This window comes from Pan troglodytes, chromosome 1, assembly GCF_028858775.2.
Source record: "Pan troglodytes isolate AG18354 chromosome 1, NHGRI_mPanTro3-v2.0_pri, whole genome shotgun sequence".
Taxonomy (NCBI): Eukaryota; Metazoa; Chordata; class Mammalia; order Primates; family Hominidae; genus Pan; species Pan troglodytes.
The window spans coordinates 220,695,573-220,711,508 of record NC_072398.2 but is presented as its reverse complement, the minus strand read 5'-3'; the positions used below and the strand labels follow the sequence as shown (position 1 = coordinate 220,711,508).

Genomic DNA, 15,936 nt, shown 5'->3' with positions numbered 1-15,936 from the left:
AAGCACAACAAGAGTGGGCAGCTGTAGAGGAACTGGCTAGGTCTGTGCTGGGAGTATTCCTGCCCAGCATCATCTTTGGGCGGGTGTAGTCCCTTAAATGTGTGTGATAATGCAAGAGACGTCAATTTACTAATTCTGAACTGGAGCTCGTGCTCTGCTTGAGGGAACTTCCTCCTGGAGGGTATGTCCTCATACAACCAAATTATTTATGAAAACATGGCTTGGTATAAAAATTATCCAAATAGAAGGAAAAAAATATGGCTTGAGGGTGCAGAATTAGCTTGCTGAATGTTGAAGAGTGTCAGTGGCCATGCCTTAATGCCCTTCCCTGGAGATACTTTGTTCTGAAGAACTAAGGGTGTGTATTTAGCACCAAGGGACCCCAGCTGCTGATGTGAAGGTGAACTTGGACTGGATCTTGTTCCTTAGCTCCTGTCATTTTATTTCATTTTGATTCCTGTGGCTAGTGGGAACTTCTGTCGTTTTAGACTGGTTAAAATGCCTAACCAGAGCTTTATTTTCTGATCTTGAGTCCACATCTTGTAGCTTGGTTAGAACTGGAGTTTGCTAAGCTTCTGTAGCAATAATTGCATGGGTCACCTCCCTCAGTGGGCAGCTTCACTCATTCCATACTGCTTTACCTGTTTCTGTCTGAGTGGGAGATCTTTCCTGACCTTGATCCCAAATTCCAGGTGCTTGTTACTGTAGCTCTGTGTTCAGTTCAGCCCTTGTGCCAAGTATTGGAGAGTGAGCTGTGACCAAGCCAGACACATGTCCTGCCCTCATGGAACTTACAGTTTAGTGAGAAAGGTGGAGATTAATTAGAAGCATGATGAAGTTTATGAACATGGCAGGCATATTGCCAGGGGGGCATATTGCCATGGGAGCATATTGCAAGGGGATCAAATGTGGCTTAGGGGTGAGAGGAGGTGGTCCTGGGGAATGGTCTTTAAAGTCTTAAAGGGTGAGTAGAGTTAGCCAGGCCAAGGGAAGGGTGTCTGAAGGCTCTGACGGATTGGAAGAAGTCTGTGTGAAGAGGGGAGGAGAGCTCAAGGTGAGGCAGGAGAGGTAGGGCTGGGCCACAGGTGAGCGAGGTTAAAGATCTGGGACTTTTATCCCCAGGATGAGTGGTTGATAAGGGTTTAAGTGTATGTTGGGGGAGGGGGTGGTCAGATTCCTTTATTTATTTATTTACTAATTTTTTTGAGACAGAGTCTCGCTCTGTCTGCCAGGCTGGAGTGCAGTAGCATGATCTTGGCTTACTGCAACCTCTGCCTCCCAGGCTCAAGCATTTCCCCTGCCTCAGCCTCCCAAGTAGCTGGGATTACAAGCTGCCACCACGCTTGGCTAATTTTTGTATTTTTAGTAGAGATGGGGTTTCACCCTGTTGGCCAGGCTGATCTGGAAGTCCTGACCTCAGGTAATCTGCCCACCTTGGCCTCCCAGAGCGCTGGGATTACAGGTGTGAGCCACTGTGCCCACCCAGCCAGATTCCTATTTTTAAAGATTCACTCTAACGCCTTTTTAGAGATTAGATTAGGGATGGAGAGGGGGAGGGGTTATGAGAGGGGAAGCTGATAGACCAGTTTGGAGGATGTTGCAGTATCCCAGGCATAAGATGACCATGAGGTAGATTTGGTAAGGGGGATGGAGGGTGGCCCCGGGGATGGAGAGAATGGATAATTTTGAAGGAAGTGGGTTAGACAGGCTTTGAAGTAGATGAGCAGGACAGAAACAGGAGGTAGGGGTGGTTTAGTTTTAATCTCATGGGAGACAGAGGAGGGAAGCAGCATTATAACTCTCCTGTCCTTGCTGTTTTGCTTATTGCAGGGGTGCAGGTTTAAGGACCCCGAAATTTCACTGAAATTCACTGGGGGTTTTTAAAACCAGAAGATGCCTTGAGATTGTAGGGGAAGGAGGTGGAAAAGTAGAAGGCCGGAGTGGCTATTCTGTGAGGGATTGATCTCACGCGGTCTTGCAGGGGTTGGTGAAGGGTGAAAGACAGCAAAGAACTGGATTCTAAGACCTTTAGATCCTTCCTGGGCTCTCCCATTGAACTAAGAGTATAGTGGGTGCCCAGTGTGCTATGTTGCAGAGCTCTGTTGGGGGACAGTAGGAAGGGAAACTTGGGTATGAACCTGGGAAGAGGGACTTGAGGCCTCACTGGGCATTCTCTCTGCACCTGTGGCATTGGAGAAGAAATCAGAATTTGCTCTGTGGGGTTAAGGGACGAAATGAGTGCCCACCTGCACAGTCTAAGGATTTACCATTTTCAGCCAGAAGTGGCCTGCCTCTTCACTGGTGAACAGTCCCTAAATTTCCAGCCTTGGTCTCACACCAACTCTCTGGATTTTCTGGCCGCAGGAATTGGATTCAAATACGTGGCTCTGGGAGACCTCATCATCCTCATCACTTTTGGCCCGCTGGCTGTGATGTTCGCCTACGCCATCCAGGTGGGGTCCCTGGCCATCTTCCCACTGGTCTATGCCATCCCCCTCGCCCTTAGCACCGAGGCCATTCTCCATTCCAACAACACCAGGGACATGGAGTCCGACCGGGAGGCTGGTATCGTCACGCTGGCCATCCTCATCGGCCCCACGTTCTCCTACATTCTCTACAACACGCTGCTCTTCCTGCCCTACCTGGTCTTCAGCATCCTGGCCACACACTGCACCATCAGCCTGGCACTCCCCCTGCTTACCATTCCCATGGCCTTCTCCCTTGAGAGACAGTTCCGAAGCCAGGCCTTCAACAAACTGCCCCAGAGGACTGCCAAGCTCAACCTCCTGCTGGGACTTTTCTACGTCTTTGGCATCATTCTGGCACCAGCAGGCAGTCTGCCCAAAATTTAAGGGGACAAGTAGCTCCCCCCACGACATGTCTCCCTTTCTTAGAATATATTAAAGTCAGAGTCTCTGAGGAAGGAATGTGATTTGGCAGTCAGGGTACTAAGCATGGGTGGGAACTCCTGCCTTTTAAAAATTGTTTTTGTGTTCTTAAAGATAATATGTTGTTTTTCTGTTTTTTGTTTTTTCCATTTTATGGGGAATTTAAAAACCATTCTTGTATCAGAAGGTGAATTAGGCGCATGGTCCTTGTTTTATTAATAATTTCCACTAGAGGGTGTTCTCAGGTCACTTAGCAGTGAAGTGGACTTAGTTCCTCCTTGTTCTGTACAAAATGTCTCCAGACTTTGTAAAGGAGCTGCCCAGTTTGGCCTCCTGTCCCGAAAAGACCCTAATAACTAGGCAGAGTGTTGTCCTGCTTTCTTCGTCTCGTAGGATGTGCTATGATTGGTGCCAGGCCTCACTAACACAGGGGCTACCTGTCTCTTATTCTCAGCACCCGTGTCCTGAGATACGCTGCCTGAGACAGAGAGAGTCCCTCATTAACAGCCTGTGTGGCTGTCAGCTTTTTGCCTAAATTGTGATTCAGATGCTTTTGTTCTCTCTCCTTTCACTTATTGCCACAGTTGAGGAAAAGTGTCAGATTACCCTGCAGCAAGACAAGCCAAGGACTGGGAGGGAAAAAAAAACCACTCTGGAGGCAACTGAGAAAATCACTGCTTTTGGATAGGAATCAGTAGGGTGGCTGCTTTCCCTTTGTTGAATCTACTAGAGTGACAGGAAGGACTCCCAGCCCTTTCAGTAACTATCAGGAGCCCTGAAACGGTAGAGGCACTGCCATCCTTGTGGGATACTCAAAGCCCACAGGGCTTTTCCCTCCCTATTGCATCTTCTGATGCTCCCCACACCCACCCTCCACCTCTCCACCTCTGTGGTGTTCCCATTTGTGTGTTTCCCATCTGTGGAGCCAGACTGTTTGAGCAATAGCTTAGCAGCGAGTCAGGGACAGCTGCCACTTTCCACAGAGTCACAGGATGGGCAGAGCAGGGACCCAGGGAATGAATAGCCAGTGGACAAACAGTCTTGAGCTCTGTTCAGCCAGAGCGATGGGCCCTGCCAGTGAAGGGGCTGTGTCTTCATCCTTGAAGACAGATGTGCAATATTGACCCTGCCTCTCCCCAGGGCTTTGTGGAAAGATAGTTGAGGGCTTCAGTGAGATCACACTCAGAGTGGGGCAATTCCAGCATTTATCCTGGCTGCGTTTCATTGCATTGTCTGTGAAGTATAATTTCTGGGCCAGAATTGCTCAGTTGCATTTGATCCAGGACTATAGATTGGAAATGGTCATCATTGTTTTCTGTTGTGATTATAGCCATTCTAGTAGGCATTTAAGGTCATGGCCTGCAGAAAATGATGTGAGAACTAGTTCTTAATCTTTCAGATCAAGCTAATTATGATATGGAACCTTGAGTTCGAATTGATTGGTTTACTTGGAAAAAAACATGTTTGAAAATTGCAAAAGTTCCGCCGGGCACGGTGGCTCACGCCTGTAATCCCAGCACTTTGGGAGGCCGAGACAGGCGGATCACGAGGTCAGGAGATTGAGACCATCTTGGCTAACACGGTGAAACCCCGTTTCTACTAAAAATACAAAAAATTAGCCAGGCGTGTTGGCGGGCGCCTGTAGTCCCAGCTACCTGGGATGCTGAGGCAGGAGCATGGCGTGAACCCAGGAGGCGGAACTTGCAGTGAGCTGAGATCACACCACTGCACTCCAACCTGGGGGACACAGCAAGACTCCGTCTCAAAAAAAAAAAAAGAAAAAGAAAATTGCAAAAGTTCCTCTAAAGTTAAATCAAAGGTGGTTTGTCTAGCAGAGAGCCAGAATCTTCTAATAGTGGGCAGAGCCCAGAGACAAGGGGAAGAAAGATGACCTTCTCCCCAGTCCTTCCCAGCACCATTTTTGTTTCATACCAGGCTTGTGGCATTTTGGTGCTCACAGGGGTTTTGCCTTCTGACCTCTCCTTGGAGTAGGCCATTCTCATGCAGGGCTCACCCTGAGGCAGGAGGACCAAGGGCTCCCTGCGTCCACGGACCACGTATGCCTTGGTGGTCACTCCCATCGGGGCTGTCAGTTCTGCACTGTGCCCTGGTGCGGATTTTAATGCATATTTTTATATATAAATGTTTCCAAAGGCCAAATTTGTTGCCAGGTTTTATACGCAGGTCACCATAATTTGTATTATGTTCCCTGAGTCAGTGAAGGTTTTCTTTAGACTTCTTAATTAAAAAGAGAAGAAAGAAAATGTTCACCAATGGTCTGGCTTCTGGTTTTTGCTTTCCTCATACTTACTGTCTGATTGTGAACTCTGATTTGTAAATCTCAGGGAGACCAAGGCAGTGACATTGGACATTCAGGCTGTGCAGAGGGGCACCTGGTCTTTGGTGATGAGTTTGGGTAGGGTTTGACCAGATTCGACGGGCCTTTAGAAAAGGCAGCAGGGACTGGGCATGGTGGCTCATGCCTGTAATCACAGTAATTTGTGAGGCCAAGGTGAGAGGATTGCTTGAGCCCAGGAGTTTGAGACCAGCCTAAGTAACGTAGTAAGACCCCATCTCTACAAAAAAAATTTTAAAAAGTTAGCTGGGCGTGGTGGTGCATGCCTGTAGTCTCAGCTACTCAGGAGGCTGAGGTGGAAGGATCGCTTGAACCTAGCAAGTCGAGGCTGCAGTGAGCTATGATCACGCCACTGCGCATCCGCCTGGGCGACAGAGCGAGACCCTGTCTCAAAAAAAAAAAAAAAAAAAGCGTTGAGGGCTGCATGTAGCTACAGTGGATTTGCCAAGAGCCAGTCAGCAGTCAGGCCAGATGAACCTCGTTTCATTTTTCTTTTTCTTGATAGGGTCACTGTGCTGCTAGATGGAGAACATGAGGTAGATTGAGTACATGTGGGTTTCAGCTAGGCATTGGACAATATATCCTATGAACAAGGCAGAGAGACGTGGGATGGATAACAGTGGAGTTAGATAAATTCCTGAGAGACTGAGCAGGCGGTGGGAGAGAGCTAACTGATCAGCATGTCAGTGGCAGCTGGGAAGGAGCCCTTAGTAGCAGTTGGAGCCCTGTCCTCTGCCCTTTGCTCAGCTGGATTCAACACCTGTTATTAATGACGCGGATGAGGCAGCCAAAATGAAAGGTTTCATGAACCTTGGAGGAAGAGCTTACAAAATGACAATTAGGAGCCTCATAAATCAAAAGGCTGCTTCGATGGGTCAAAAGAAAAATGTAGTGTGAATAAATACAAAGCAATACACTAAGGTCCCAAAATCAACAGCATAAACATCAGAGAGGGGGAGAGCCATGATGTGACAGCCATGGAGATATGGGGGTATGAGTTTTCTCAGTGACTGGAATCTGACATCACTTGTCTTTATTTATTTATTTATTATTTTTTTTGAGACCATGTCTCAGTGTCGCCTGGGCTAGAATGGAGTGGTGTGATCTCTGCTCACTGCAACCTCTGCCTCCCGGATTCAAAGCCATTCTCCTGCCTCAGCCTCCCCAGTAGCTGGGATTACAGGCACGCACCACCACACCTAGCTAATTTTTGTATATATATGTTTTATATATATCTCACTCTGTCGCACGGGCTAGAGTGCAGTGGCGCAATCTCGGCTCACTGCAACCTCTGCCTCCTGGGTTCAAGTGATTCTCCCACCTTAGCCTCCTGAGTAGCTGGCATTACAGGCACCCGCCACTATGCCCAGCTAATTTTTTGTATTTTTAGTAGAGAAGGGGTTTCACCATGTTGGCCAGGCTGGTCTCGAACTCCTGACCTTGAGATTCACCCGCCTTGGCCTCCCAAAGTGCTGGGATTACAGGCGTGAGCCACCGCACCTGGCATAATTTTTGTATTTTTAGTAGAGACGGGGTTTTACCATGTTGGCCAGGCTGGTCTCGAAATCCTGACCTCAGGCTATCTACCCATCTGGGCCTCCCAAAGTGCTGAGATTACAGGCGTGAGCCCCCGTGCCTGGCTGCCTTTATTTCTTGGAGTCAGATTTATTCTGCTCCCCAGTCAGGTGGCTGAAAATTCAATGCCAGCTACCTCTTGAGCACCCTCCCAAATGTCTGGGATCACCCAGAACTCCTGGCCTCTGTGGGGCCAGAGCCAGGGATTTTTGCTTACCATCTGTAAGGTCACCTCTCTGCTACTGGATGCTGGGGTTTGGCCCTGGAATCTGCCCTTGTCTTGGACACTGCTCCTCTAGAAGGGTTCATAAAGCCCCTTCCTGGTGACAAGTGCCAGTGGGGCACAGATCCTGCTACTCCAGTCACATTTCTGCCCAGTCTTGGAGCACTACCACTCTACCTATGATAATGCCCCATCCACCTCCCCTACTCAAAGCATTTCCCTTCTTCTCTACGCTTTGCAGGACCTTTGTGCTGAATCCCACTCAGGGCACCTTTGGAAGCTTGGTGCTGACTTCTGGAGTCGGGTGGGAAAAGATATGAATATGTCGTATGTTGTCTTACTAACGCTTCCGTTACTCCTGTATTAAAACCACCAGGCCAGGTGCGGTGGCTTACGCCTGTAATCCCAGCACTTTGGGAGACCGAGATGGGTGGATCACTTGAGGTCAGGAATTCAAGACCAGCCTGGCCAACATGGTGAAACCCTGTCTTTACAAAGAAATACAAAAATTAGCACCTGTAATCCCAGCTACTTGGGAGGCTGAGGTGGCAGAATCTCTTGAACCCAGGAAGCGGAGGTTGCAGTGAGCCGAGATCACGCCACTGCACTCCAGCCTGGACAACAGAGCAAGACTGTGTCTCCTAAATAAACAAATAAATAAAATAACCAACACCTGAGCCTTTGACCTGGGCCAAAGCTTAGTCTGAGGCAGTAATGAGCTCCAACTTCCATGCAGATTAATATGATCTGAGCTAGAATTTAATATGATCTGAGCTAGAATTAACAGGAGAATTAGCGTCCAGAATAAGGAAGGCAGAAATTCTGCCCATCCCTGTCATTCTTCTCATGCTGGGCTGGGGCCAGTCCTGGCACTTTCTTGCCTTCTTTCTTTTCTCTAGATATTAATAGAATCAGTGTGGTGAGAGATCAAGAACATGCTGTGGATATAATATACTTGGATTTCAGCAAGGCATTTGACAACATGCTATGAAATATGGAATGGGGCCAATCACAGTGGCTCATGCCTGTTATCCCAGCACTTTGGGAGGTCAAGGTGGGTGGATCACTTGAGTTCAGGAGTTCTAGGCCAGCCTGGCCAATATGGCAAAACCCTGTCTCTACAAAAATATAAAAATTAGCTGGGCATGGTGGTGCACACCTGTAATCCCAGCGACTCGGGAGGCTGAGGCAGGAGAACCACCTGAACCCGGGAGGCAGAGATTGCAGTCAGCTAAGATCATGCCACTGCACTCCAGCCTGGGTGACGGAGCGAGACTTCATCTCAAAAAAAAAAAAAAAAAAAAAAAGAAATATGGAATGGATGAAAAGACAATTACAGGAGCTTGCTTTCTATATGCATGTGTGTGCACGTGTGTGTGTTTGCATTGGTAACGGCTGCAGTAGAGATTTCCATTTCTCAGTATAAGAACCACACTTTGAAGATGTTATCAACAAAGTGGATCTTGTCCTGAATGCGGTTGGCAGATGGGTGGGGGCACATAAAGCCATGTCAGCCTGGAAAGGAGAGTCACAAGAAGGCTGTCTCCGGGAAGACGGGTTGGACTTGTTTTTTTTTTAAACTTTTTTTTGCGTGTGGCTTCAAAGGGTAAAACTAGGACTAATGGGTAGAAGTTATATGTCCCCAAGTTGAAGCTCTTAGCTCAGGAAGGTTTCTTTCATTCTTTCTTTTTTCTTTTTTTTTTTGAGACGGAGTTTCGCTCTTGTCGCCCAGGCTGGAGTGCAATGGTGCGATCTCAGCTCGCTGCAACCTCTGCCTCCAGGGTTCAAGCGATTCTCCTGCCTCAGCCTCCTGAGTAGCTGGGATTAACAGGTGTGTGCCACCATGCCCAGCTAACTTTTGTGTTTTTAGTATAGATGGGGTTTCACCATGTTGGCCAGGCTGGTTTTGAACTCCTGACCTCAGGTGATCCACCTGCCTCGGCCTCCCAAAGTACTGGGATTACAGGCTTGAGCCACCACACCTGGCCAGATCAGGAAGGTTTCTTAGCCATTAGAGGAATCAGCGAGGGGGATGTTCAGAATGTCTCAGTTGGGGGTGAGTTTCTTGTGACTAGAGGCATTCAAGCGAAAAGATGATTCCTCGTCAGGAACATGGGTGTGAAGAGTCGCATCAGAGAGGCGTTGGATGAGAAGACCTCTAAGGGTCTTTCAATCCTGTGATACAGTTCTGTTATTACGGGATAGTCTTTCAGACCTGCCCCAGGGGTTGGGAGGACAGAGTACAAGAGCCGTGTTGACATTTCTTTTTGATGTCAGACTGTTGACTGTCTAGCCATCTTAACAGGAACAGCTGTGATTGATATTCTTTTTTTAAAAGATTTTATGTATACACACACACACACACACACACACACACACACACTCACAGAGTTGATTTCACCTCGAAAGCCCTTGAAGTGAGAGGGATGACAGCTCCTCTCCTCTGAGCCCTGCGGACCACTCTGCTGCTAATGGACTGTCAGCCTCTTTCATTATGGGCTCCAGACTGTGCAGGCTGGTGTAAAAGGAGTGCCTCTGGCAAGAACCTGGCACTTGGGTTCCAGCCAGTTGACATTTGTGATCTGCCCTTCTTCAAACTGGGACAGCCCTCCCACTGTGAGTGACTAAGCTAGGATGGCAAATGGTGGTATAAACCAAGTTGGGTTCCTGCCTGAGGAGGGGGCAAAGGCTGAGTCTGAGCTCATCAGGAGGCTTGCAAACAGCTTCCTGGGGTCAGGGAAAGGCTGTAATTGCAAGGCACAGACTCACTTCAGAAGATGCTGGAGCTCTGGGAGGAACAGTGAGGGCTTTGATCACATGCTCCCAACCAGGCTGAGTGGGGCATCACAAGTTGGTATGGGCCCTTCTATGATGTTAAGGGATCCCAAGGGGCAGGGCTCTGTGTGGTGTGATTCAAGGGGTCCTCCAAATTCCGCACTCCCACGGTCCTGCCATATCCTGGCCCCTGTCTCCCCCAGCTTGGCTTAGAATTGCCTCCCATTAGGATCACAAATGGGTTTAACAGGGAAGACAAAAGCATAGCATGTGTTACTCACCTATTATTTTGCCAACATGTTTATTGTCAATTTCTCCCAGTAAGTGGTAGGACTAGAGTATAAGGACCATGTTTTCTTTTCCAGCCCATCTCAGCACTAGCACAGTGCATGGTGCAACAGAGCAGGCAGTCAGTAACTGGTTGTTGAATGACTGAGTTACATGGGAAGGGCTGGGCCCTCTAGGGCTGACTGACAGGTGTGAGAGTTTGGACCACTGCATCACATCAGCTGTCAGCAAGGACAGGTGAGTTCCACTTGGGGTTGGGAGTAGAGGAGAACCATGGCAGTAACTTATTATTATTATTATTTTGAGATGGAGTTTTGCTCTTGTCACCCAGACTGGAGTGCAATGGCACGATCTCGGCTCACTGCAACCTCTGCCTCCTGAGTTCAAGCGATTCTCCTGCCTCAGCCTCCCAAGCAGCTGGGATTACAGGCACCCACCACCATGCCCAGCTAAGTTTTGTATTTGTAGTAGAAACGGGATTTCACCATGTTGGCCAGGCTGGTTTCGAACTGATCTCAGGTGATCCACCTGCCTCAGCCTCCCAAAGTGCTTGGATTACAGGCATGAGCCACTGTGCCTGGCCCCATGGCAGTAACTCTTAAGAGCTTTTAAGATCCAGCTCATATTCCTGGCACGTAGAAGTCTCTAAATAAATAAGCGTTGGATGACTGGCCGAGGGAATGGCAGTAATAAAGCTATCATTTGTTGAATGCTCACTATGGACCAGGCACTGTTCTGATGCTTAAATACATTCTTTTAGTGCTCATAACAACCCCACGAATTGGATATTAAGGTCTCTTTTTCATAAGAGAGGAAACTGAGGTTCAGGGAGATTATTAAAGTTGTCTAGGGTCATCTGGCTAGTAAGTGATAGAACCATGATTCAAATCTTGCTCTAATGCAGTGCAAGTTCTTTTATTATTATTATTTTTAATTAAAAAATTGAGACAGGGTCTCATTATGTTGGCCAGGCTGGTCTCAAACTCCTGGCCTCAAGCAGTCCTACCTTGGCCTCCCAAAGTGTTGGGACTACAGGTGTGAGCCACCACACCCAGCCTTCACTACAAACTGCCCCTCATCTCTCTTCTTGCCCTGCAGTTCCTTGCTTGTAAGGGACTCAATCCATTGGTCTGCCCTTAGCCGCTCCCAAGTGTGTGAGTGATGGGGCCAGCTATAGGCCTACAGAGGTGGCCCATGTGCCAGTGCCACGGAAGTGGTTCCCATCAGGGTGGGATGGCTGCTTCCTGGCTGGTGGCATTCCTACCAACACCCCCAGGGGCCAGCTCTGTGGGGATAGTAACTAAGCTTGTTGGTCTAACCTACTCTGGCTGGTTGGGCGAAAGTTACAAGTCAAAGTCTGCCCATCCCCAGATAATGGAGAGTGGCTCCTGCCTACCCACGATGATGGAGGCGAAGGCGAAGGTTCAGTCTCAGGTTAAATTTATGCTCCTGTCCCCTCATCTGTCTGTCCTCATTCGTCTCGTCTCTTCCAGTCCTCATCTAGCCACTGAAGCAGAGTGCCCACATCAGGAGCATGGGAGCAGCCAGTGCTCAAGCTCCCAGAAACTGCCTAGTGACCTGCCTTCTAGACCTGCCTCCTGAGAATGGGGCTGGCCACCTTCGAGGAGAGGGAAGTGAGCCCCTTCCTGCCTCGGGGTGGGCAGCACCTGGAGCTGACAGTTGTATGCATGTTCAGGACACAGGATACTCAACTCTTCGGGTTCAGTGTGCTGTGTGGAGGGAGAGGAGGTTGACACACGTGAACCATAGAATAAACAACGACCACAGAACATCAAGGTAGAGATGGGGCTGCTGGGTATCAGGAAGGCTTCCAGGAAGAGGTGACAATGAGCGGCGATCAAGGTTTCTAGGAAGAGGTGGCCATGAGAGGTGACTGTTCCATGGAAACCGAGGTGCTGATGGACAGCTCAATTCCCCCAGCTGGAGAAAGCCCCCCTGTTGCTGCCTGAGAGAGTAAGACTCGAAGTTTTCCTTAATCAGCCTCTTTTGGCTGTGCAGCCAGACGACTGGAGCATTGAGGCAGGTGTGCCAAGGGCACTCTGACCACTGCCAAGGTCAAAGCCTTCTGCAGAAAGAAAACTCCGACACATCCTTGCTGAGAAACAAACAAGAGAGAATGGCGGGGTGTTTAATCATCCACAGCTGCCAATACCTAATCAAGATGAATGGCCTGGAGAGACAAGGCCAGGGAAAGCATCCCATGAAGCAGGAGCGCTGAGCCCAAGTCTCCTGCGAGTCAGGGGAGCCCCTCAGCCCTGGGCCACATTGAGGCCAAGGGAATACCAGGTGGGAGGCCCTCAGATTCAGGGGAAGTGCTGAGGGGGTCAGAAGTCACCATGGTCACCAATGAGGGCCTTCCAGCTGACACTTGCCTTGGCCAAAGACCTTTACTGAGAGCCTGCTCTGTCCCAGGAGGCAAGATAAACGAGGCACACCCCTGCCCTTTGAGGACACACAGTGAACTAATAGCAAAAGCTACATACATACATTATCCTGCCACCTCAAGTGTCAACATAGACACTTGCCCCTAGAGATTCTTAAAGCCCCTCTGAAGGACAGGCCACTCACAGCCATGTGTGAGACATAGAGGCATAAAAGCTGTGGGGGAATGAGGGCAGAAGAGATGAACTTCTCCATGCCCCATTGTTCCAGACTGCGATCAATTCACTATCTATGACTAGATCTCCTCTGGTGCCATCTGCAGGTGGCTGCAAGACCAGTCAATTTATTGAACAAGTATTATGTTACAGGCACTTGCTAAGCTCTGGGAGGTATCATGGTAAATGAGACCTTATCCCTGTCCTCAGGAAACTTACACTCTCCAGAGGACAGACAGACAAACAGGCACACCTTATATCACTCCTGGAGCTTGACTGGTGAAGTGGAAAGAGTTTGGGCTTTAGAGTCTGGCAGCACTGGGTGGATAGAAGTCCAGGCTCGATCACTCACCCCCGGGATACCCTCAGACAAGCTACATAACCTCTTTGAGCTTCCGGTGCCTCCTCTGCAAAGGAGGATGATAGGATTTGCCCTGTAGGGTAATTTTGGGTTTAAATGAGGTAGTGCTCACAGGGTACTTAGCATGTGCCTGGTATGTAGTAGGCACTTCATAAAGTGAGTTCCCCCTGTCCCCCCCTTTGTTTTGAGACAGGGTCTCACGCTGTAGCCCAGGGTGGAGTGCAGTAGCACAATCATGGCTTACTGCAGCCTCAACGTCCCTGGGCTCAGGTGATCCTCCCACCTCAGCCTCCAGAGTAGCTTGGACTACAGGCTTGCACCACCATGCCCTTTTATAGAGACAAGATTTCACCATGTTGCCCAGGCTGGTCTCCAGCTCTTAGGCTAAAGCAATCCGCCCGCCTCAGCCTCCCAAAGTGCTGGGATTACAAGCCTGAGCCACTGCTTCCAGCCCCCTTTCCTTTCTTACGGATGACTATTTTAGAATGTTGTTTGTGTAATCTCAGACTTTCCTACCAAAGGCAGAGGGCCCATGACTGAGGGTCCATGTTCTTCCCAGTACTCAGCACAGTGCCTGGTACATTCATTCATTCATTCAACAAACATGTATTGAACACCTGATAAGTACCAGGAACTGTATTAAAACTCAGACCAGATCTCTATGCTCCCAGAGCTTACATGATAGTAAGGGAGATAGAAAAGAAACAACTATTCATTGTGAAACTCTCTGCTGTGGTTTGAATGTTGTGTCCCCCCAGATTCATGTTGAATCCTAATGTTGAATCCTATGTTGAAGCCTAATCCCCAACATGATTGTATTAGGAGGTGGCAACTATGGGAGGTGATTAGGTCACAAGAGTAGAGTCCTCATGGGTAGAGTATTAGTGCCCTGATCAAAGAGACCCCAGGGAGCTGCCTTGCTCCTTCCTCCATGGGAGGACACAGCTGGAAGGCACTATCTATGAACCAGAAAGTGGCCTTCACCAAACCAAATCTGCCTTGGTTTTGGACTTCTCAGCCCCCAGACCTGTGAGACATTTCTGTTGTGTATAAGCCATCTAGTTTAATGGTATTTTGCTATAGTAGCCTGAATGGCACTCTGTGTATGGGGGTGGGGGTGTCCATTTGGTGATTCCGAGGGGCTCTGCCCTGGCACCAGGATAAGTTCCATGCAGAAACCAAAGGATGACCCATTTGCAGCCCTTCTGTCAGGAGAGCCAAGCCTGGTTGTGCTGAGATCAGAATCCTGGTGGGGTGACTATGAAAAAGTTGGGGTCTTGGCCTTGGGGTCAAAGATTGTCAAGGTGACTTCTCATTCGAATGCTTCACAGCCCTGGAGGCTTGACAGTTGAGAATGTGCTGAAGAAGTCCTGGATGGAGAGATAGGTGGTCTTACATGTGGCTGTGAGTGGCCTGTCCTTCAGAGAGGCTTTAGGAATCTCTAGGTACAAGGGAAAGATAACATCCCCTTGGGCTGCAGTCCAGGTTCATTCAACAAGGGAAGAAAACTGGAAAACATCTGATGTCTGTTTTACCAGAGTTGTTACTATTACTTTTACTATTATTGTTTTTTTGTTTTGTTTTGTTTTGTTTTTTTTGAGACGAAGTTTTGCTCTTGTTGCCCAGGCTGAAGTGCAGTGGCACGATCTCGGCTCACTGCCACCTCCATCTTCTGGGTTCAAGCGATTATCCTGCCTCAGCCTCCCGAATAGCTGGGATTACAGCATGCACCACCATGCCCAGCTAATTTTGTATTTTTAGTAGAGAAGGGTTTCACCATGTTGGTCAGGCTGGTCTCAAACTCCTGACCTCAAGTGATCCACCCACTTTGGCCTCCCAAAGTGTTGGGATTACAGGCATGAGCCATTGCTTCCCACCAGAGTTGTTATTATATTTTAAAAAATTGGGCCAGACACAGTGGCTTATGCCTGTAATCCCAGCACTTTGGGAGGCTGAGGCAGGTGAATCACCTGAGGTCAAGTGTTTGAGACCAGCCTGGCCAACGTGGCAAAAACCCATCTCTACTAAAAATACAAAAATTAGCCGGGCATGGTGGCACATATTGTAATCCCAGCTACTCCGGAGGCTGAGGCAGGAGAATCACTTAAACCTGGGAGGTGGAGGTTGCAGTGAGCTGAGATTGTGCCATTGCACTCCAGCCTGGGTGACAGAGTGAGACCCTGTCTCCAAAAATAAATAAATAAATAAATAAATAAAAGTTTCCCATGTGCATGTGTGCACATATGTGTGTACACTTATGGACATTTGGGGACACCTCCTGCACCCCGCAGTGGTGCAGTTATTATCCTGGGTATTCAGTAGGTGCTGAACGTGAAGGGAACCCAATGCAGTGAGCGACACCTGGTAAAGCCATCTCAATGTCTGGACAAGCAGTCTCCATGCAGCTCCAAGGAGGATAAGGGGAAACCACAGAGGGCTGTGAGCAGAGGGTTGCTCAGAGCCCCTCCTGACGGAGGTGAGGAGGAGGTGGAGCCATTCGTTATCCTGCCAGCTTGGCACAGAGGCTGGGTGCAGGGGCTGGGTGGCTGTGCTGAGAAGAGCCATTCCATTTCCAAGAAGGAACAGGGAGGGGATGGTGAGGAGCGAAGATAACCAAGTCAGTCAAGCAGGGCAGAGCACGGTGTAATCCGTGCCCTAGGCCATCACAGTGGCTGCAGCCAATCTCACTGCATGAGAGGTGGGAGAAGATGGGCTTCCCCAGGAGAAGCCCTGCCCTGGAAACCCCACTGCCTGCCCTGGGTCATCCTTGATACTCATTCCCTTGTTTCTCTCAGTGGCGGGCATGACAGCAGCATGTCAAGGCCGCCTAACCACAGTCACAGTGAGAGCCA

At 49.0% G+C, this 15,936-nt stretch overlaps 1 protein-coding gene across 2 annotated transcripts in view; it reads left to right on the top strand.

The window, feature by feature from the left end:
* Positions 1-15,936, top strand: part of UBIAD1 (UbiA prenyltransferase domain containing 1) — a 100,296-nt gene that overhangs the window by 10,256 nt on the left and 74,104 nt on the right. The window contains exon 2 of one of the 2 annotated variants that reach the window (XM_001137312.5): positions 2,365-5,156. The exons of the other annotated variant lie outside the window; for it this stretch is intronic. Within the exon in view, the coding sequence (XP_001137312.1) occupies positions 2,365-2,852 (488 nt within the window). The 3' untranslated portion in view covers positions 2,853-5,156. Of the gene's footprint in view, positions 1-2,364; positions 5,157-15,936 lie in introns of those variants that run through there. 2 annotated transcript variants of the gene reach the window in all.